The sequence below is a fragment of the Vulpes vulpes genome, chromosome 9 (genome assembly GCF_048418805.1).
Source record: "Vulpes vulpes isolate BD-2025 chromosome 9, VulVul3, whole genome shotgun sequence".
Classification (NCBI taxonomy): Eukaryota; Metazoa; Chordata; class Mammalia; order Carnivora; family Canidae; genus Vulpes; species Vulpes vulpes.
In genome coordinates, this window is record NC_132788.1 from 9,205,707 (window position 1) to 9,228,277 (window position 22,571).

Below are 22,571 nucleotides of genomic sequence, written 5' to 3' on the forward strand. Positions count from 1 at the left end.
CATTAATGATATCTGCCTTGCAGAACTGCCTCGAATTCCACTTCCAGAGAAAAACCACCCCAGTCCATATGTCCTACCACAGAGATGACAATGATGATGTCTGCCATTCTGGATCAGACATGAGAAAACAGGATGGGCCCCAGCATCTGCATATCCCATGCAAGATTCCTCCGGACATCATTCTCATGCCCACTCTCAGTCTTCTGGAGAGGGGCGAAGGCAGATACCATTTGGTTGGTGTCATGGACAAAGAGGACAGATTGGGATGGACTGTCCTCCGGAAGTGCCTCCTCAACTGAACCCCACCCCCAAATCAAGGACTAAATGTAACGAATGAAACTGGGAGCTCTAACTTTATACTCAACCAGGGGCCCAAGTTGGAGGCACTGTCCATCTTCCCCTTGTTGATGTATGTTCTATTAGGGGACCTCGGCAACTGTAAAAGCTTCCCTTTCAGGGCCACCATGTATGCCCTTGGAATTGCACTTCTTGTGTGAAAGCCAGGCATTCACTTGCCTCCTAATGCAAACATGGTAAATGGTAAATTATAGGTTACGGTAGTCACTAGAGACTTGCATCATTTATGCTTTATGAAATGAATTAAATACTGCAAGAAACAAATTGAATGGATTTGGTCCTAGCCCACACTGGTCAAATCAATCAAAATGGTTGATGGAGTGGTATCTTCATGGGGAAAGTTGCCAAAATCTGCTGTGTGAGGTGAATTTGTTGTGAGGCAATTTTCCTTAGCATTTCCACATGCCTCAAACTATCTTCCCAAGGATGTTTGAATAACAAACAGCCTTGGAAGCCAGAGATAATGTAACCCTCTAGGTCAGAGAGCGGATTTGTTTACTGACCTGTATAAAATAGAAAACGTCTCCCTCCTCTCTCCAGAGGAGATCTGCTTAAGTTCCAGCTAATAAGATAATGTCTCCCTCAGGGGTAAGATTTGAGCAGGTTTGCTAACAGCTCCCTTCTACCACCAAGGTTTCTGAAGTGTGGTATTCCTCAGCTTGAGCACAGCCTGTGTGTGCCACCTCACCCCCGACCATGGGGGGTGAGGTGGCATGGGTTTGCAGGGAAAAGAACTGATGCACCTACCCCATATCCCAGACATTTCATTCCTAGGTATTTATGTAAGGGATCTGAAGGCGTGAGGCTGGGACACTCGGGTGGCTCAGTGGTTGAGTGTCTGCCTTTGGCTCAGGGCATGATCCTGGGTCTAGGGATCAAGTCCCACATCAGACTCCCCATGAGAAGCTTGCTTCTCCCTCTGTCTATGTCTTTGCCCCACACTGTGTGTCTCTCACGAATAAATAAATAAAATCTAAAAAATAAAAAAAAAAACGAAGGCCACAGAAGGACTTCTACTAGAATGTTCACTGCAGCTTATCCACATTAGCAAAAAAATAGGAAACACTTGCGATGTGTGCCAATAGGAGAATATATATATGCAAACCTTGGTATATTCATATAATGTGTGATACTTTGCAATAAAAAGGAACAAAATGCTGATATATATTCAACAATGCGGATAAACCTGAAAAATGTTATGCTGAGTAAAAGAAACCTTACACCAAATGAGAACATGCTCCAAAATCTCACTTATTTAAAGTTTTAAAACAAGCCAAATTAACTTGCCAAGAAAACATATGAAAAGTGGTTCCCTCTCATGAGTGAGGGATAAGGATATACCAAAGGTCATAAAGGCTCTTTGCAGGGGGATCGTCATGTTCTGTATCTTGGTAAGGATTTGGATTAACCAGGGGGGATGCATTTATCAGAACTCATCAGATGATACACTTAGTATTTGTGCATTTCACTATAAAGGTTATCTCAAAAGAAAAAGGCTGAAAACAAATAATGAATCTAATTAATGATATGTTGGTTGAAGTATTGGAGGGAAGTGTACTGATGTCTGCAACCTTGAGATGTTTCAAACTTGAAAGTGGGTTAGTGGAGTGTATGAACAAACACATGGATAGATGGTTGGGAACCATCTATAAATGAAGTAAGAACAGTATAATGCTAATTTTGAATCTATGTGAAGGTATATTGGTGTTTACATAAAATTCTCCCATGTTTTCTGTACCTGACTTTCTATGATTCGATCCTGGTGAAAAGAGCTTTGGAAAGAAAGGAAAGATTATTTGCCAAGAAATGACACAATAAAAGAAGAATTTTCACCCACCATGACATAATAATTTGAGAAGGCACTGCAGTAATCGTGTTACTGTACTGAGGAGAAATAAGTATCAACCCAGAATTTTTAATCTTGCTAAAAAAATTCTATCAAGGTAAATTTGCAAATATAACACTGGGAGAGTCTGCCAGTTAGAGACCACTCACTAGGAGAACCAAAAGAATTAAATCAGCTAAACAAAAGTGAAGCCAAAAAGAAGAAGAACTAGGAGGAGGGGGCTTTGGGGAAGGAGGAGAAGGAGGAGGAGGAAGAAAGCTCTTTCTCATCTTGCAAGATGGCAGGTGACAAATCTGAGATGGCAGAAACGAAGAAGAAACCTGAAGCCAAGAAGGCTGATGCTGGTGGCAAGGTTAAAAAGGGGAGCTTCAAGGCTGAAACACCAGAAGGGAAGCCCCACTGTAGCCAAAACCCCATCCTCATCAGAGGAAATGACAGATATTCCTGATGGGCTATGTATTCCAGAAAGGCATGTACAAGAGGAGGTATTCAGCAACTAAATCCAGGGTTGAAGTGAAAGAGAAGGTTCTTGATACTGCCACAAAACCAGAATGATAGTACCCCAGTGGTCAAATTTCACAAAATGCCTAGGTATTACCCTACCAAAGATGTGCCTTGAAAGCTGTTGAGCAACAGCAGAAAACCTTTCAGTCAGCATGTGAGAAAACTGCAAGCTAGCATCAGTCCTGGGACCATTTTGATCATTCTCTCGGGGCACCACAGAGGTAAGGGGGTGGTTTTCCTGAAGGAACTGGGCAGTGGCTTGTTACTTGTGACCAGACCTCTGACCCATAATCAAGCTTTTCTGCGTTGAACATACCAGAAATTTGTCATTGCCACCTCCACTAAAATTGATATCAGCAGTGTGAAAATCCCAAAACATGTCAGTGAAGCTTACTTCAAAAAGAAGCTGTGTAAACCCAGACACCAGGAAGGTGAGATCTTTGACACAGAGAAGGAGAAATATGAGATTAGAGAGTAGCACGACGTTGATCAGAAAACTGTAGACTCACAAATTCTGGCAAAAATCAAAACTGTTCCTCAGCTTCAGGGCTACCCCTACTCTGGGTTTTCTCTCACAGATGGAGTTTATTCTCATAAATTAGTGTTACCAGATTTCTTACAAAGAACCTAATTAAATGATTGATCCACAAAAAAAGAAAAGAAAGAAGAGTGAGCACATAAAATAATAACACATTTTTAAAAAGATTTTATTTATTTATTTGACAGAGAGACAGAGAGTGAGAGAGCACAAATGGGGGGAATGGCAGAGGGAGAGGGAGCAGCAGGCTCCACGTTGAGCAGGGAGCCAGTTGGGGGGCTCAAACCCAGGACCCTGTGATCATGACCTGAGCCCAAAGCACACACTTAACTGACTGAGCCACTCAGGTGTCCCAAAAGATATTTTTAATTTAAGTAAACATCAACTGCAAAAATGGTAATAGTTTCAACGTTCATGATGAGAGAATATTAAAAATAAAATGTTACATAACAGTAGTTATGTGATGGTGGAATGCCAAATATGTATTGAATCCACATGCTCAGACCCTCAACATCATTTGCAATTGAGTCATGGTTAAAAGATGACCGAAATTTCATCTCAAATTTCCAAAACAGCAGAGGAAATGGGGAAGAATACAGGATTCAATCTCAATTCTTCAGAAAGCAGAAAGTGAGCATAAAAACACAGAAAAAGAATGATAAACAATAATATAGAAGATATAAATCCACATATATCAGGAATCCACAATAAATGCAAATAAACTAAACTATTAAAAGATTAGGATTTTCAGAGAAGATTATAAAAAACTAAGTGTTGTTATAAGACATAAAATACAGCTGTACAAGAAAAGGTTTTAATAAAAAAGGAATAATAAACATTAAAAAAAAAAACATTAAAAGTTCAAGTAACGGGTTGCCCAGGTGGCTCAGCGGTTTAGTGTCTGCCTTTGGCCTGGGGTGTGATCCTGGAGTCCCAGGATCAAGTTCCACATCAGGATCCCTGCATGGAGCCTGCTTCTCCCTCTGCCTACGTCTCTGCCTCTCTCTCTCTGTGTCTCTCATGAATAAATAAATAAAATCTTAAAAAAAAATAAATATAAGTTCAAGTAACAATATTAGCTTCCCAAGAAAGAGATTTTAAGGTAAAAAGTATTATTAAGGATAAGAATAACAGTGTATGATTTAAAAAATCCACTAAGTCATAAGAATCATGAATAGCTTCAAAGTGTTTGAAGTAAAACAACAGAATAAGGAAGAATTGGCAAATACACAATCACGTGGGAGAACTGAACACATCTTTGTGCAATACCAATACAGCCTACTTTAGAAGATTTAGACAACAAAGTTGTACTTGATAAAGAAGATGTGTATGGAGAGAAGCTAGATCCCAATGTACACTATTTTAAAGTGGAATAGAACATTTACAAATATTGGGGCACCTGGGTGGCTCAGTGGTTGGGCATCTCCCTTTGGCTCAGGTCATGATTCTGGGATCTGGGGTTTGAGTCCCACATCAGGGTCCCTGCAAGGAGCCTGCTTCTCCCTCTGTCTATGTCTCTACCTCACTCTCTGTGTCTTTCATGAATAAATAAATAAAATCTTTTTTAAAAAAGTTAAAAAAAAAGAACATTTACAAATACCATACATTAGGGTACAAAGGAACTTTCAACAAATTTTGAAGAACTAATGAGGTCCGTTGTTCAGATTGTGTTCCAGATATGCATATTCCATTTCTATTTAACTCAGAGAATACCTATATTATTAGAAGTGTCAATGTGTCTATAGAAAGTACCCTAGTTTGTAACTTCTATTACAAGTTTTCATGGCTAAGTTTTAAGATCTAATCAATAAGGTAAGAGCAGAATATTGTGGGAGGAGGGGAATTCTAAGAAACCTTCTCATGAAAGAGATAGGCCTTTAGGGGAAGACGTTTTTTTTGCTCTTCACCTTTTTCCCTCTGTTGGCCTAACACATAGACACATGGCTGAGGCTCCATAGGCACTTTGGACAATGACTTGATCTTGAGAGTGGCTGAACGGAAAGATAGAAGAAGCTTCAAAGTGAAGAGCCTCAAGCAGCCAAAAACAAATTTGAAAAAGAAAAACAAAATGGGAAGTCTTATACTACCAGATTTCAGCTCTTATTATAAAGCTACAGTAGTCAAAATGGTGTAGCATTAGCATGTAGTTAGACATATAGGTAAGTAGAAAAGAAAGTCCAGAATACACCCAAACACATAGGGCAACTGACTTAAAAAAAAGATGTTGTAATTAACACAATAATTCAATACACAAATGGTCTAGGACATCTAGATATCTGAAAGTGAAAGAAAGAGAAATAAAGAGAGAGAGAGAGAGAGAGAAAGAAAGAAAACAAGAGAGAGAAAGAAAGAATGAAAGAATCAATCCTTACCTCACACCGTATGCAAAAATTAACTTAAACTGGATCATGGATCTAAATGTAAGAGCTAAAACCATAAAAGTTCTTGAAGACAATATAGTATCTTAAGCAAAGATTTCTTAAATAGAACTGAAAAGTCATAGATTATAAAAAATACTGTGAGACTTCAAAATACATTTTGCTCTTTGACACTGCTAAGCAAATGAACAAAGGAGCTACACACTGTATGGTATATAATCAGCAAAGGACTTGTATCCAGAATATATTAATAACTTTACAACTAAAAAATAGACAACCCAATTAAATATGGGTAAAAGATTTGAATAGACACTTAACCAAATAAGATCTACGGGTGGCAAATAAATACATAAAAAGATGCTCAGCACCATTACTCATTAAGAAAATGCAAATTAAAACTACGAATTACCATTATGCACCTATGAGGATGGCTAAAATCAAGATTACCAATACCGAGTGTTGGTGAATATGTGAAGTAATGAGAATTTTCATAAATCGCTGGTGGGAGTATAAAAGCGTACAACAGAAAAGATACTTTGGCAGATCCTTAAAATGTCAAACGTACTTATGTTCATATGGCCCAGTAGTATCACTCCTAGGTATATACCTAAGAAAAATTAAATCATCTATCCACCCAAAGATTTGTATGCATATGTTCCTAGAAGCTTTATTTGTAATAGTCAAAACCTAGAAACAATTCAACATCTATCAACAGGCAAGTAGATAAACAATCTATGGAATATCCATATAATGGAATACTTCTTGGTGGTAAATATGGAGTGAGACACATACCAACATGGTTGTGTCTCAGAAGCTTTATGCTAAATGAAAGGGCTACAGGAAAAATAAGAAGGAAAAATAAATACTGTATGAATTCATTTACACAAAATTCCAGAGAGGATACAACTATAGTGATAAAAACAGATCAGCAGTTTTCAAGAGCCAGAAGATGGGAAAAGGAACACATGTCCACTAGATGATGGAAATGTTAAATGTGATGATCATGGTGGCATTACATGGCAGATCACATTTGTTAAAACTCATCCAGTCATCCCTTAATAGTGACAACTGCTATTGCCTAGAATTATATCTCAATAAAGCTGAGAAGAAAAGTAAAAATGTGCAAGATCGACAGAAAGAAAACTAAAACGTTGAAAAACATAAAAGTTGATCTGAATAAATGTGTGGCTCATTCTCCTTCAATTCTATCCAAATCAATCAGCAAGTTCAATAGATTTTCAATCAGAGTCTCAATAGAATTGGGGAGGTATTGGGGGGAAATCTTGACTGCTTCTAAAACTCATCCACAATGAGTGAGCCAGGATTACTGAACTTTTGAAATCTCTTTCTTTTCTGAGGCTCCTTCCTGTAATTTTTACTTTTTTCCTTGCAAAAGAAAATATAATGAGTACAAATAGCAAAATATACTTGAGAGCTTTGTATTAAACCAATTTGCTACTGCATTAGAAATAAACAGACCCAAGTGTTACAGAGTAGAGTACAGGCACAGATCCACGAATACAGGGAAAGGCACATAAAAAGGGCATTTCAAATCATGAAGAAAGGAACATTGGGGTTATTTCTTGAAATTCCTGTCTCACATCACACACAAAAAGGTGAATTATAGATTGATTTAAACACTAAAAAGTATTAAGTACTTCAAATATTCTGGAAGCAAATACAATATTTTTAATATTTTGAGGTGGGAAATATCCTTGTAAATTTTTAATATAACCTAGAAACCATAAAGGAAAAGCCTGATGGATTTTACTACTTAAAATTTTCCAACTTCCTTGGGACAAAAGATACTACAAACCAAAAAAGAATAGCATCAAATGAAACAAAATAATAACAGATTGGCAAAATTTAATATTTATATTAATAGTCCTATGCTTGTTCAGCAGGGTTTAAAAAAAAAAAAGGATGGCAAGACTGTATCACTGGCAAGGCACATGTACCAGGCATTTTTAGGAGAAAAAACAAACAACCAATAACTTAGAAATTCTCAACCACAACAAAAATGCAAGCAATGCAAATTAAAACAGGAATGAAATAAAAATTTTTACGGGCTAAATGTTGAATGTTTGTAATGTCTTGTGCATGATATATTGATTTAAAGAAAATGTAATAATATGAATAGATTTGTTTAGATTTATGATAAAATTCTAAGTGTGTTAATTCATGCATAGAAAAAATTGGGGAGGATATATATGAAAGCTTACAAAGATCATATATTTTCTTTTTTTTAAGATTAATTAATTTACTATTAGAAAGAGAGAGAGCACACATGAGCACACGTGCACGTGTGCATGGAGGGAGGGGCAGAGGGAGAGGGAGGGAGAAACCCAAGCAGACTTCAAGCTAAGTGAGGAGCCCAACCCGAGGCTTAGTCCCACAACCCTGAGATCACTGCCCAAGTTGAAACCAAGAGTCACACACTCAAGAACTACACCACCCAGGCCCCCCAACAAATACCATATATTTAAAAAAAACATAAAGATAAGAGCATTTTGAAAAAAATATAAATTACTATTTTAAAGGATGTAATCTAACCATATAAAGGTGAAATATTCCTTTTTTAATTTTTTGGTCTTATGAAAAGTATTAGTTCTCTATTGCTGCTGTAATAAATTGCCCTAAACTTCATGGCTTAAAACAACACAAAGTTATTATCTTACAGTTTGAAGGTCTGAAATCTGACACAAGTCTCATGGGGCTAAAATCAAGGTGTCTACAGGGCTTTGTTCCTTACTGGAGGCGACAGGGGATAACCCATTTCTTTACGTTTTCCAACCTCTGAAGCCTGCCCCCATTTCTTGGATCATGGCCCTCTGCCTTCATCTTCAAACCAGTCACACTGCACTGCTCTGATCATTAACCATCCCATATCCCTTTCTCCACAGGAGGAGAGGGTTTCTGATTTTAAAGACCCATATGACTTGATTCGGGCCATCCACATAATCCAGGACAATCCCCCCATTTCAAGACCCTTAGCTTAATTACACCCTCAAAGTCTCTTGCCATGTGAAGTAAATTGGTTACAGGTTCCAGAGATTGGGACATGGATGTCCTTGTTTCTGTTGATAGAAGATTCTTAGGGATCATAGCACTCTTGTGTATGTCATGAGGATCTCCTCCGTTAGATAGACTTTTCCACGGATCTTTCCTATACAATCATGGATGTTCTTGTTTTTGTTTTATTGTTTTTTTTTTTTTTTTTTTACTTCTGCTGACATGGCCAAGCTAATCTGTGTGTCACAAACGTAATCCCTTCAAAGAAACTTTTCCTTATGACTAAATACTCTGAGCATTCACTACTTCTGGTGCATTAGCAGAAAGTTGTACGGCCATACTCTTGGTTGTCACCACAGACCACACTTTCCCGGCAGTGAAGCTTCTAATTTTAGCATCTTTTACAGCTTGGAAAGGCTGAGAATTTCTCACATCATCAAGTCCTGATTCCTTTTGCAAAGCAGTTCTTCCTTTGATTTACCTCTTTCCCCTTACATTTTACTATGAGCAACAAAATGAAACCAGCTGCACCTTTATCACTTTGCTTAGAAACCTCCTTAGCTATATATCCAGAAAGTTCAGCTTTCCGCATTATTGGCAGGACAGAATTTTGCTAAGCTTTCTGCCACTATATACTAAGGATTCCCTTTTCTCTAGTTTTCAAAAACATGTTCCTTATTTCCTTCAGAGCCCTTACCAGTGACACCTTGAACTTCCATATTTCTACTAAGTCTTCATCATGATTTGCATATGCTCTAAGACAAAATAGGTTTTCTCTACCATGTTCTGCACTTCCAAGCCTTCTCTATCAGAGTCTTCAGCCCCATATTTCTAACAAATTGCTCAAGTCAATCTAGACATTTTCTATTATTCCACTTAAAATTCTTCCCTCTGCTCATTACCCAATTCCAAAACTATTTCCACATTTTAGGAATGCATTACAGCTGCACTCCTTCAAAGTCTGCATTCCTCTTCTATTGTTTCCATAACAAATGACTAGAAATTTCATGGCTTAAAACAACATAAGTTAACTATCTCACAGTTATGTTGGGTAGAAGTCTGACAAGGGTCTCTCTGAGCTAGAATCAAGGTTCTAGTAGGCCTTCATCCTTTTCTGGAGGCTGTGGAGTAGAATACAGTTCCCTGACTTTCCCAGCTCCCAGAGGTCATCATATTCCTGGTTCCTTTTCTCCATGTTCCTCCTCCTCCAGCCAATAACACGGCATCTCCCTGTGACTACCTTCCACAGCCACTCCCACTCTTCCCACAGCCGGGAGTAGCTCTCCACATTTCCAAGCCTGCTCCATTATATTGGGTGTACCCAGCTAATCCAGAACAATCTTCCCTTCCAACATCCCTACTTAATTATTTCTGTAAAATCTCTTTTGCCATGTTAAGATAATAGATAATACAAATTCCAGAGATTAAGATATGGACATCTTTGGGCAGACATCATATTATTATCACTTATTATTGTAAATAGTAACAATATAATGCTAGCATTAAAAATTCCTATTTAGTATCAAAAGCAAGTAAAATCTTATGCACTCTTACTTCTCTTCCTCTTGAGTTTTCCCGAAGAAGAGTTGTTTCCAAGATCTGCAGTATCTGGAGAATAACAGGTGAGGGTGAGAAAATCAATAAATAAAAGTTAAGACATTTTAGGATTATTCATACTGCAGAAGACTTGGATTTATAAAGACTTTTGGGTCATTGTCTTTCTTCTCTTCTTTCTGAAAGGACTAAAAACGTACTGAATTGAGAAGTAGGAGTCCAGAAAGGGCCCTGGGTCTTCCTTTGTTTCTCAATGGTGCTTGGAAAAACACTCTGAAATACCCATGTACTCAGTTTACTCAGGGATATTTGTTTAGGTCTTAAGATTTTTGTGAGGATTAAATAAAATCTTACATGCAAACATTTACAGGAAATCACTAGATAAACCAGTGACATGCTAGAGGGCATCCATCAAAAACATGTGCTTTCTTCCTGACAAGCAAGTGGCATGACTAGCTGTCTTTTGAGATTTTTCACAGGTTGTGACAAAATGACACTGTTATCTAGCAGAAGTAAGCTTGGCTTTCTTGGGCTCCACAGAAGATTGGGTGTGAGAGGGATAGAAATCACTGGGTAAATACAAGTCTTTATTATTAGTAGACTAATGTAGTAAACAAGATACTGCCATCTTTAAAAGCATGTTTCTACTACATCACTCATGTGTAATCAGCAGGGCCCATCCTGTTAAACATGACTTTAAGATGGTCTCTTGGCTCTCTACTTTTCCCAAATGGGTCAGGTCAAGCAAAGTAGGGAACAGGATACTGAAATGGACCAGACCACCTGCCATCACCCTGCTCATAGAGTCACCCTCATCCCATTTCCCTCCGGTGGTCTCACCCATTGTGTCACATGCTTGGCTACTTGTAGTACTTGCTTCTGGACCTTCTGGCACATACTTTGGGGAGCACATAACACAGGAACACTTCTCATTTCCATATGCTGGTAGCTCAGCTTCTGGGCCAAAAATGTAAAGTATGAAGACTTTCATTTAGCTAGGGATCCCCTTTTCTGTGCCTTTCTTGATCTCCTTTTCTCTGCTTCCTTCTCTGAAATCTTCCATTGACCCTCCTTATCTCTGGCCCTTCCTTTAAGTCTTTTTCTCTTTATCAGCCTTTCTTTCTTTCTTTCTTTCTTTCTTTCTCTTTCTTTCTTTCTTTCTTTCTTTCTTTCTTTCTTTCTTTTTTTCTTTCGTTTTTATTTGAGAGAGAGATAGAATGCGAGAGAGCACAGGCAGTGGGAAAAGTAGACTCCCTGCTGAGCAGCGAGCCCCAGGCAGGCTCCATCCCAGGACTCCAGGATTATGACCTGAGCCTAAGGCAGACGCTTAACTGACCGAGCCACCCAGGAGCCCCCAGCCTCTGTTTCTGTTTTGATTATTCTTTAAGTCATAATCATCTGTCCCTCATAGGGCAGCAGGCTGGAAGTAATATTCTGAGTAAAACTGAACTGCCTTTTGAGAGAAGACTACACCTGCTCCAATAATCACAACTGAGAGCTGCCAAAGCCATGCTTTTGCTCTTTTGTACCTCATCTTGCTTTCTCTACACCTACTTTTCTACCTGTAACCCTAAGAATAAAATAAAAAGATCTTATCCTTCTAGGAAACCCAACTATTCTTTGAAAATTGTAAAAAACAATTACCAGAACGGGTTTTAAAGTCATCCCAATTGGGCCATCGCTACTTTCATCACTAACCACATCTAAAGCCAGCCAATCAAAGACAGAGTTACGCTTCTGAAAATCAGCCAATCAGCAACAGCCACACTCCAGAAAACCTGTGTCTCTGATTAAATGATAACCTAGTTATAGACACTCCCGGGTTCTGAAAGTGTACAGTTCCTGAACTACAGGCTTTCTAAAACTCTACGTAAAAACAATTTCCTTTTTAAAAGAAACTATGTCTTATAAGTACTTTACCTCCTCCCACCATGCACGTAGCTTAGCAAGCAATAAATCCCTCTTTTAGCTTCAGAAATGGCATGATGGTCTATCCCTCCAAAAATGGAGGTCTCACCAAGCCATCTTGAAGATGCTTTTTTTTTTTTTAAGATTTTATTTATTGACAGAGAGAGATCACAAGCAGGGGGAGCAGCAAGCAGAGTAAGAAGGAGAAGCATGCTTCCCAGTGAGCAGGGAGCCCTGGGGGGACTCTGTCCCAGGACCCTGGCATCATGACCTGAGCTAAGGCAGACATTTAATGCCCTGAGCCACCCAAGTGCCCCAATCTTAAAGACCTTTGTCTAGGAATGTCCTGTGGGATCCTTGGGCCAACAGGTGTAAATCCACAGCCTTTTGTGCCCAATTCAGATTGTCTTTCTGATTAATCCATCTCAACAACAAGTTGAGCTCTGGCTTGTGTCATTGAGTTCCTATTTATGAGTTAATCTTATTGTTTAAAGATGTATATGCAATTAGACACAAAGTAGTCAGACATCTTGGTTTGGAGGTACAGCATTTAGCAAATATTCTGTTAGTATTTTTTATTCTTCCACTGCTTCATTTACTCTTACATTTTTCAAAGTCTTATGTGTGTTTGTTTGCTCCTTATTTTCTTGTGCTTCTTGAATGTTAGAAGAAAGTGATCCAAAGCATATAGATGGAGACAGAGACCTGATAAGTCCTCTATACAAAACTAATTAATGGAAGTGGACCCGTTGGGCAGTAGCTAATTTGTGCAAAGATATTTGGTCAGCCTTGGTCTTGAGTCCCTCCTCAAACCCTCTTGTCAATTTTTGAGAGAAAACCATTTGTTTTCACATAATCTGAGATCAACTATTATCATGTAATCAATCGTATGTTCCCATTGTAGTCTCTACTCCATGGAGGAACCCAATACTCCATTCACTTGCAGGACACCATTCACACTAAGGACTGCATGTGGTGACCTTGTTCCTATTTGTCATGCACATATCTTGGCCAAAGCTACAGTCTCCCACTGACAGGACTCAGCTTCCTCTTTGTACTCTCAGAATGATTCTTGCACTTATCTTAATAAGTGGCAAAATTTCACGAAAGATGAATTTTGGTTTCAAAGGAGAACTCTGGACACATCAAAAGTAAACAGTGCATTTGATAGTATTTCTATAAGAGAGAAAGATGACCAATAATTCCCATGTCCCAACCAATAACTGCTACTTTCAGACCATCATCTAACAGTTTCTTTCTTTTATTTAAAAAAAAATCCTTATAAATTTAATAAGTAAGGATCTATTCTGCAAATGAAACTACCAGATTAAGGGGCACCTGGGCAGCTCAGTAGGTTAAGCATCTGCCTTTAGCTTAAGTCATGATCTTAGAGTCCTGGGATGGAGTCCCATGTCAGGCTCCCTGCTCAGCAAGGAGTCCTCTTCTCCCTCTCCTTCTGCTCCTACCCCCTGCTCCTGCTCTCTCTCCAATAAATAAAATCGAAAGAAAGAAAGAAAGAAAGAAAGAAAGAAAGAAAGAAAGAGAGAAAGAAAGAAAGAAAGAAAGAAAAGAAAGAAAGAAAGAAAAGAAAGGAAAGAAAGAAAGAAAGAAAGAAAGAAAGAAAGAAAGAAAGAAAGAAAGAAAGAAGCTACTAGGTTAAAAGTACTGAAGGAAGAATAACTTTAGATCCTAGAAAATTCTCCTGCACATAATCAATTTATAATTGATCTGAACATTAGTATGTCTACACTATGCATGATTCAAGATCTGCAGGCAGTCGACAAGGTAGGTATATCTCACTTCTCTGTAGAGTCTAACCCAATTACTATAATCTTTTCTAAAGCCAGATTCTTTTCTTTAATGCATTTATGCTCAGCTTTGTTTGATGTCCCATTTCATAAGAATAGTTTATATTATTTACTTGAAAAGTCAATGGCTCATCTGGACAATTATTTTCTAGAAATTCTGCCTCACCGTCATAGGCAAAATTCTCAATGTCCCCTCAAGATTTCCTTCCTTGGCTCCAGGGGACTGCGAATATCATGAGATATTACCCCCATTTTTAGGTTATGCTATATGGCAAAGTTGATGTTAAGAAAAAGAAATTATCAACATGAGAGATAACTGATGCTCACGAAGATGTGTGAGAAAGGAAGCCTTGGCACGCTGTTAGTAGGATCGTAATGTGGTACAGCCACTATGAAGAACAGTATGAGGGTTCCTCAAAAAATTAAAAATTAGAACCACTGTATCATCCAGCCATTCCACTTGTAGGTATATATATCAGAAGGAAAAAAATAATAATGTCAAGGAGATATCTGTGCCCCATGTTTATTGCAGCATTGTTTACAATAGCCAAGACATGGAGACAACCTAGGAGTGTCCATCAACAGATGAGTAGATAAGGAAAATGTGTTAGAGAGATAGATACACAATGGAATACTCTTCGTCCGTTTGAGAAGAGAGAAGGAAATCCAGACATATCCCCTCCCTTACCTGATCCACTTTCTGGTGGTGAGCTCAAGTCTTCCTGGAGTTCTTCTTCATCACACATTTCTAAACAGGCACTGCTACTCTCTGCTGAATAGAATAAAATCCCCTAGTGGATCCACCATATGACCAATGGAAATCATACCAGGAAAATTCACCCTAAGAAAACCAGACAACCAAGGTGGCTCGAGTATCTTCCAGGTGGGAATGTCCCTGCCCTCAGACCCTCTTGCCTTGAAGTTCACCTGACCTGGGAGTTAGCATGGCTTGTATCACTATCATCAGAGGCTGAAAATGGCCCACCCATCTCACACTCTTCCTATACACCTAATACTCTCTCTATTTTTGATCGTTTTCATTTGGCTTTACACGTTTCTTATGTATGGGTAACTGAAAGGGAGCAGCAGAGGAGAGGAGAAGAAAGGGGTGATTTTCCTCCTTGTCGACAGAAAAACAAAGATTCAGTTAATTAAATGGGAATTTAAATCATAATTACCTTCTCCATCAGATAGCACTTGGCTGGGCATCTCCTCTGGTTCTTCTTCACTGATCATTTGGAGAGCCTCAGGATCATGGGACCCTGAAGGGAAGTAAAGAAATGAGCTGAGCCAGGATGTTCAGAACACAGGAGAGCCACCCTTTGGGAAAAGGGACATTTGTTCCAAGGAACCCACCCAAGATCCAATCAAGCCCTCTCTCACCTGTCTCTCCTATTCTCTGCTTCCCCATTGCCTTCCCATAAACCTGCCTCCAAACATTTCCTCTTCCGCACTAGGAGAATATTTGTGCATCTTTGATGTTGTGGGCTCCACTCCCCCGACTTCTCCTATCTCTCTACCTTTTTTCCCCTCCATGGTGATCTTGATTTTTTCTTTTCTGCTTATTTCCCCTAGCTCTGTTTTTCCAGGTCTCTCCACTCCCTATAAAAGCAACCATTCCTTCTATCACTGTCTCTCCTGATGTCTTCCCCTTCCTGGCATTCTTTATTAGTGAAGTGGAAGTTTCTCTGCTTTAGGCCCTGTTCTATTCCCCCTGGGAGCCACAGATCTCTCTTTGGACTCTTCTGTGTGACCACATCGACCCCTGCCTCATACAGCCACTACCTGCAATGAGATGCTCAGGGCATGGGTCTCTGCTCTTCCTCCTACTTGATCTCATGCAAAAACAAGAATCCTTTGCTTGTGCATCCATGTCTTTCTCTAAGGAGGAATAATATCAGTTTTCCTAGCTAAGTCCTAAAGCTTGATGAGGAAATCTCACTTGCCACAGTACTTTGAAAAGAAAAAAAGCACAATATAATCCAATAATCTGATGACAAAAATGTGACAAAAACTATAATTTCAGTTCAAAAGCCCTTGATCTTTCCTTCTGCCAAATAGATCTCAGAACCATGTGTCATTTGAAGCCTACCCAAGATTCTGACAATATAATAATAATATTAAGCACTAGATAAATACTTAAACTATTATTCTTTATAGAAAGTAAGAAGCAGGCAGGGATTAAAATCACAATACTGAGTCCTTCCTATAAATAGACATAAAAAGCGTGAAGGAAAAAAGACAGTTTTTGCCAGTATTTATCTACTACAACATGATGAGGGAATACATCTGTTCTAACAATAAGGGCCATGCTGTTCAGCTCTGAATTCAGCTCCAGATATCCTGCACCCCAGAGCTGGCAATCCCTTCCTTACGTGGGCCACATGTTGGTGGGGAGCTCAAGGTTTCCTGAGGCTCCTCTGAAAGGGAGGAGCCTCACTGGCCTCCCAGTGGGCATCATCATGCTCTGCAGAATGGAATGAAACCCACCAGCCATCTCAGTGCACAACCAGAGGCGACCATGGTAGGAAAACTCATAGTGAAACCATGGGACACTCAGGTATCTGCATAGTGAAACCATGGGACACTCAGGGACTGTCCCTGTCCCAAACCATCTGGTTCATCTCTGGGCTCACCGGCCTGCAGGCTGACTCACTCCTGATGCCATCACCAGAGCCTGAGGACCATCCACCATCTTCCTCCCATCATGTACACCTAATCCTCTCTCTACTTCTTCCCCTTTCCCATCACTTCTGCTCATTTCTTCTGTCTCTGCCCTTGTCTCCTCCTGCCAGTGTCTCCAGGTGCTTCTCTTTGTTTGGATATGTTCTGTTTCCTTTTCTTCTGTCTCTTTTTCTCTTGCACCTCTGACACTCTTTAGTGTCTTTATTCCCCTTCCCTATCTTATTCAGTTTCTTCTTGTTCCCTTTCTTCTATGCTGGGAGAGGCATCCCTGAAATAGGATAGTTGAACCTGATCATGGGACAGGATAAGGAGCCGATTAGTCAAGGCAATACCAGCAAACACAGAGAAAAGTTGCCCAAAGGTCATGTATAAAAGAAAGATTAGGGGCACCTGAGTGGCTCAGTGGTTGAGTATCTGCTTTTGGCTCAGGTCATGGTCCCACGGTCCTGGGATCGAGTCCTGCATCAGGCTCCCCACTGGGAGCCTGCTTCTCCCTCTACCTATGTCTCTGCCCCTCTCTCTGTGTGTGTCTCTCATGAATAAATAAATAAAATCTTTTTTTTAAAGAAGAAAAGAAAGAAAGATCAGAACATCTCAATCACTGAAAATATTTATACTTTCATGAGAGGTGAGGCAGAAGCAATAGGCTGGCCCCTCATGGTGAGTGGGAAACAAAGAAAGCCACAGAAAGGATAACTGATTTAATCCTAAGGCAACAAAGGTCACCAGATGTATGTGGGGAAATAATATGATCTGATTGATGTCTTGCAAATACCAGTCATGCTAAAGTGGAGAAAACGGGTAGAATGGGAGCAAGAGGAAATGGGACATTCATGTTCCCATTAATGAGGGAGCAAACTCTGGAGAAGGTGTTTCTAGTTTCATGGAAGAAGGTGTTAGTTTCAGTTTTGGAAGCGTCTGTTCCGGAGTCATCCCAATGGAGAGGATCCTGTGATAAATGCCTTCAGGTACGTAGACAGATGACCTTGGGATGCAGGTGTCCCTAGCAGGCATGCACTCGAGACTCATTCTGTTACCTGGGAGTAGCTGAGACTGCCAGGGAGAAGGTTATTACTCTCTGAATATGTTCCAGGCACCACTGGGGAGATTAAATCTGAAAACTCACTAATAAGATAGACACCCCTTTTGCTGAAAGATGCTCCTGTCTAGACTCATACTTCAGCTTTACACAATCCCAACTTCTCCCTTCTCCATATGGCAGTTTCCACTCCTTATTGATTTTTTAATTATTTTGATACAACTCTTTCTCTACATAGTTTTATTTGTGCCTCTTTCCACATTATTATGATTTTGGCATTTATTTGCCAAATTACTATATAATCTCTTTTTTTTAATCTCCATATCTCATTTCATCATGAGCTTACACCCTTTCCATGTTGTCTTTCACTTTCTCCTTTTCTATCTATGTTTCTCTGAGTCTTTGCTTCTGGCTGGCTGTAAGATTTCCATTATTTTATCTATTTTCCTCATTCTCACAGATGCGTCTTCTAGAAAATGACAAAAGTTCTTCCCTTTTCACATGGACCACAGTAGCAGACAGCCTTCCCGTACCAGCGCTATGCTAACCATCTCCCAAGGGACCTTCTAAAAGTGCAAACCTATCAATCATTCCCAAAATGATTTCCATATTCCTGACACTTCCAGAAGTAGTACCAGAAAGAAAATAGATCTCATTACCTCAATTGCCATAACCTGCTGGTGTTTGAATTTTTAATGAGCATTTAATAAAATCACCCAGGCCCTTCTGCTCTGGTGCCTCGGCCTACCTTTGCTGTATCCTGCCTCCTTACATTCTCCAGGCAAGTATTCTCTCTCTAGTCAGGAGCTCTGCTCACTGTTCCTAGTCTCACTCACAATTTGAAAAGAGCAAAACCGAAAATGGCCTGTCTCACCTGTATGTACGTGAATATGAAGAATAGAATGGTAGGATGGGAGAAAGGTGAGATTTTCTTTTCATGCTGATCAGAAAACAAATATTTATTGAGGTAGTTGGGAAACGTAAATCAGAATTACCTTGTTCCTCTTCTGCTGGTAGGCTGGGCATCTCCTCTGGCATCTCCTCTGGTTCCTCTTCACTAGTCATTGAAGGAACTCCGGGGTCACAGGTCACTGCAGAAAAACAAGGACAGGATGGACCATGGAGGGTGATGGGAGCAGACCTCAGCATGTCCGTGCCCACCAGGATGGAAAAGGGCACCGGCCTGCTCCATGCTGCCCCTGGGAGCCACACTGTCTTGTTCTGCTTTCTGCCAACTTGTTGCACCTCCTCTGCTCACTTCTGCATTTCTGCCTCCACACATCTCTGTATTTCTGTATTTCTCTTCCATTGTTTGGGCTTCTCCCCCATCTCTTGTTTTGAGGCCTTGGTTTTTGTTTTTGCTTTTCAGTGATAATGTATCTCCTTTCTCCTATTATCCTTTTTAGCTTTCTTACTCTAGATGTCCTCAAACTCAAGTGATTGAGTCCATTCCCATGCATTTCCTTTCTCTCTCAGCATTTCCTTTCTCTCCCCATCAAGATTAGTTTTTCCCTTATTTTTTTAAACTCAAGAATATTTTATTTTTTAAATGAAACAGGCCCAACATCAAAAGCACTAGAAATGGTTCCCCTATACCAAGGTAGGAGACTGATGATTACATTCCATTATAGTGGAAGGGGCTGTTAAAACAACTCTTCTGTCCACAGGCCCTTGAGAATATTGTCAAACAGTTGAAACATCTGGAAACTCATGCCCAGTTTTTCTTTTTAAAAAAAAATTTTTTTATTTAAATTCAATTTAATTAGCATATACTGTATTATTAGCTTCAGAAGTAGAATTTAGTGATTCATCAGTTGCATACAACCCCCCGTGCTCATTACTTCAAGTGCCCTCCTTAATCCCCATCATCCCATTAGACATTTCTCCAAAGAAGACATACAAATGGCCAACAGACCCATGAACAAATGCTCAACATTGCTTAGCATGAGAGAAATACAAATCAAAACCACAATGAGATACCACCTGATACCAGTCAGAATGGCTAAAATTACGACTTAGTTTATTTCCTTAATGAAGGTCTTATGTTGGATGCAGGTGCACTTCTTTGAGAATGTGTGGGACTCCTGGGACTTCCTCTTTGTGTTCTGCCCAGAGGACCCCGCCCTGACTGCCAGGTGGCTTCACACTTCGTCACCCTCAGTGACACACCTACTGCTGCCCACTCTGCCTTTTCTGCTTTGCCCTTGCAAAAGTAACCTGCATGCCTTTCTGTACTTTGTTGCCCTGTCCACAAAACAAAGGCTGCAAGAGTTTGTATGCCTGTGTCTTAAGGTTTTGCACAGGTAAAAGGAAGTCTCCCACAACCCAATAATCTGACAGAGACTGTCAGAGACCTTGCACACCTTGTCTCCCACACTTTGTTCTCTTTCTCATTTTTGCCCTTCCTGCATGTATCTGCTTCTTCTGTATCTGCTTCTGTATCTCACTCTTGGGATCTCTTGGCACTCCTCTTTGTCTTGATTTATTTCCTTTTTTTTTCTTAATTTTTATTTATTTATGATAGTCACACAGAGAGAGAGAGTGAGAGAGAGAGAGGCAGAGACACAGGCAGAGGGAGAAGCAGGCTCCATGCACCGGGAGCCCCACGTGGGATTCGATCCCGGGTCTCCAGGATTGCGCCCTGGGCTAAAGGCCGGCGCCAAACTGCTGCGCCACCCAGGGATCCCCCCCTTTTTTAAAAAAAAAAAAAAAGATTTATTTATTCATTCATGAGAGACACAGACTTAGAGAGAGAGGCAGAGACACAGGCAGAGGGAGAAGCAGGCTCCCCACAGGGAGCCTGATGCGGGACTCAATCCCCCTGGATCCCTGGACCATGACCTGCGCTGAAGGCAGGGGCCCAACCGCTGAGCCACCCAGCCGCCACTGTCTTGATTTATTTCTTTCCTCTTTTTTCCTCTTGTGCTTCCCTGATGCTGTTTTATGTCTTCTCCCCATCTCTTACCTTATTATTTTCTAGGGATCAGAAAAGGCATCTCTGAGATGGTATCTAACATCCACTGATTAGTGAGCAAGTAGGCAAGAAAACTGTCCAAGCACAGGGCCCAGCATGTGCCAAAGCTCAGGTGAGAAAGAGTAACCAGATAATTAAAATTACTGGAAAAGTTTTAGAAAAAAATTTGAAGTAATTGCAGGACAAGCAGACGTGAGGCTGAACCCATGGGAGGGAAAATTAATTTAATTCTGACAACAAGCAGTAATTGACTTAACATGAGAAAGTAGGATAAACCAACCTGTATTTTCAGAGTCATCTAGTTGACCTGAAGAGATTGAGTGTGATGGGAACAATGATGACTGGGGGGAAGATATGAGACTGGAGGTTGTTGCTGTTTCCAGTAAGTAGAAACAACTGACCAGAGTGTTTATGTTGGGTGTGGAGAGGAATGGATGGGCAGGAGACAAGTTTGAGGTAAATCTGACTAACCTGATGACTGATGGGCTATGTGAGTTGAGGGAGGATGTATTCAGACCCTCAGATGAATGAGGTTAGAAGACAAGTGTGGGCCTGACAGAGGTGTTGGGGATCATAAATTATAGATGGGAGCAGACAAGGATGCCTGGGGGAGGCCCACTGCCTCTGAGAATATTATAGATGTTGTGTTGATAGCTGGAGACATCATAACCTGAAAACTCATGGCTAGCATGTTCCACCCCTACTGGCAGACTTGTTCCTGACCAACGACTCTTGTCTCAATTCCTACAATGTCCCCAAACTGTCTTCTCTATCCCTGGTACCCCGTGTTCATCCTGCTGAATTTTCACTCATTTCCTTGTGCTTTTTCTCAATGTATAATTTCTATGCCCCCTCCCATCCTTTCTGTTTCTTAGTGTTCCCTCCCCACCTCTCTCTGCATTTCTTACTTAACATCATGTTCTCTACCTATCTAAGGTTATGGAGTTTACCTCCTTTCTTCCATGGTGCTCATGTTCCTGCTTCTATCTGTTCTCTCTAGTTCCTAACTTTCTGTTTCTAATTTTTCAACCTGAGAATTAAAACTAAAAATTTAAGTTTCAGACTTTCTGCGTATTTCATCCATATCCCTATTCCTCCTCCCATATTATCAATGCTCTGGACTGTGGCCATTGGCAAATGAGCAAGGATCCTTCCCTTTGCCAGGTCGAATTCAAACTCTCACATGAGTTCTCTGTATTGCAATTATACTCATTATGCCCATGTTCCTGGCACAACCTCAGGGAAAATAGGTTGAAAATTATCTCCCCTCCCTGATAACACACTCCAGCTTGGTTATATTTAGATTCCATGTCTATTTAAGTAGAATTGTTAAATCGCTTTGATCTCTCTTCATTTCATGACTCTATCTATATTTTTCATTCACCCAGTCTGGGATCTTCTTTCATGGCTTGTATCTCTCAAGGGAAGCAATCAGAAGCTGGGCATAGTTTGTCTATGTGAATATGTGAGGATGGTGGATGGATGGATGGATGGAAAAGGAAAAGGGAAGAGATAAAAGAATAGGTGTCCCTTTATACTGACAGAAAAATAAAGCTTAAATTAAATAACAGGTCATTTAAATCCTAATTACCTTCTCTACCATAAAGTAGTAATCTGGGCATTTCTTCTGATTCTCCTCCTTCATCCATTTGTAGAGCTACAGGTTCACAGGACACTGAAGAGAGAAACAGGAACATGATAGATACTTGGCCTGGACTCTGCCTAGAAGTGACCAATGCTCAGAGAGCACTGGAGCCCTGAAGTTCAGAGTGCAGGAGAACTATTCCTTGGGAAGAAAAGTATGTTTGTACCCACGGAACTTGCTCTGCATTTTTTGGCACCTTGTTAGGTCCCCGTCCCTTTCTCTCCCCTTCCCTCTTCTCCCTCTAACCCTGTCTCCACACGTTGCTGCACCTGCACCACAAAGCCATGATCTCCTTGACTATGACTCGCTCTCCCCCTTCTGCC

The 22,571-nt window shown here is 40.2% G+C and overlaps 1 protein-coding gene and 1 pseudogene across 28 annotated transcripts in view; one reads left to right on the top strand and one right to left on the bottom strand.

The window, feature by feature from the left end:
* LOC112925517 (nuclear body protein SP140-like protein) overlaps nt 1–22,571 on the bottom strand; it is a 65,326-nt gene that overhangs the window by 18,142 nt on the left and 24,613 nt on the right. For 11 of the 28 annotated variants that reach the window (XM_072719244.1, XM_072719233.1, XM_072719245.1 and 8 more), the window contains 6 exons: nt 22,195–22,278; nt 18,625–18,720; nt 15,084–15,167; nt 14,594–14,677; nt 11,030–11,146; nt 10,190–10,243 (listed from right to left, as the gene is read on the bottom strand). In XM_072719244.1, coding sequence (XP_072575345.1) covers nt 10,190–10,243; nt 11,030–11,146; nt 14,594–14,677; nt 15,084–15,167; nt 18,625–18,720; nt 22,195–22,278 — 519 coding nt within the window. The remainder of the gene's footprint in view (nt 1–10,189; nt 10,244–11,029; nt 11,147–14,593; nt 14,678–15,083; nt 15,168–18,624; nt 18,721–22,194; nt 22,279–22,571) is intronic. The other 17 variants (XM_072719250.1, XM_072719241.1, XM_072719242.1 and 14 more) reach the window with 3 other exon arrangements.
* On the top strand, nt 2,481–3,397 carry LOC112925446 (large ribosomal subunit protein eL6 pseudogene; annotated as a pseudogene).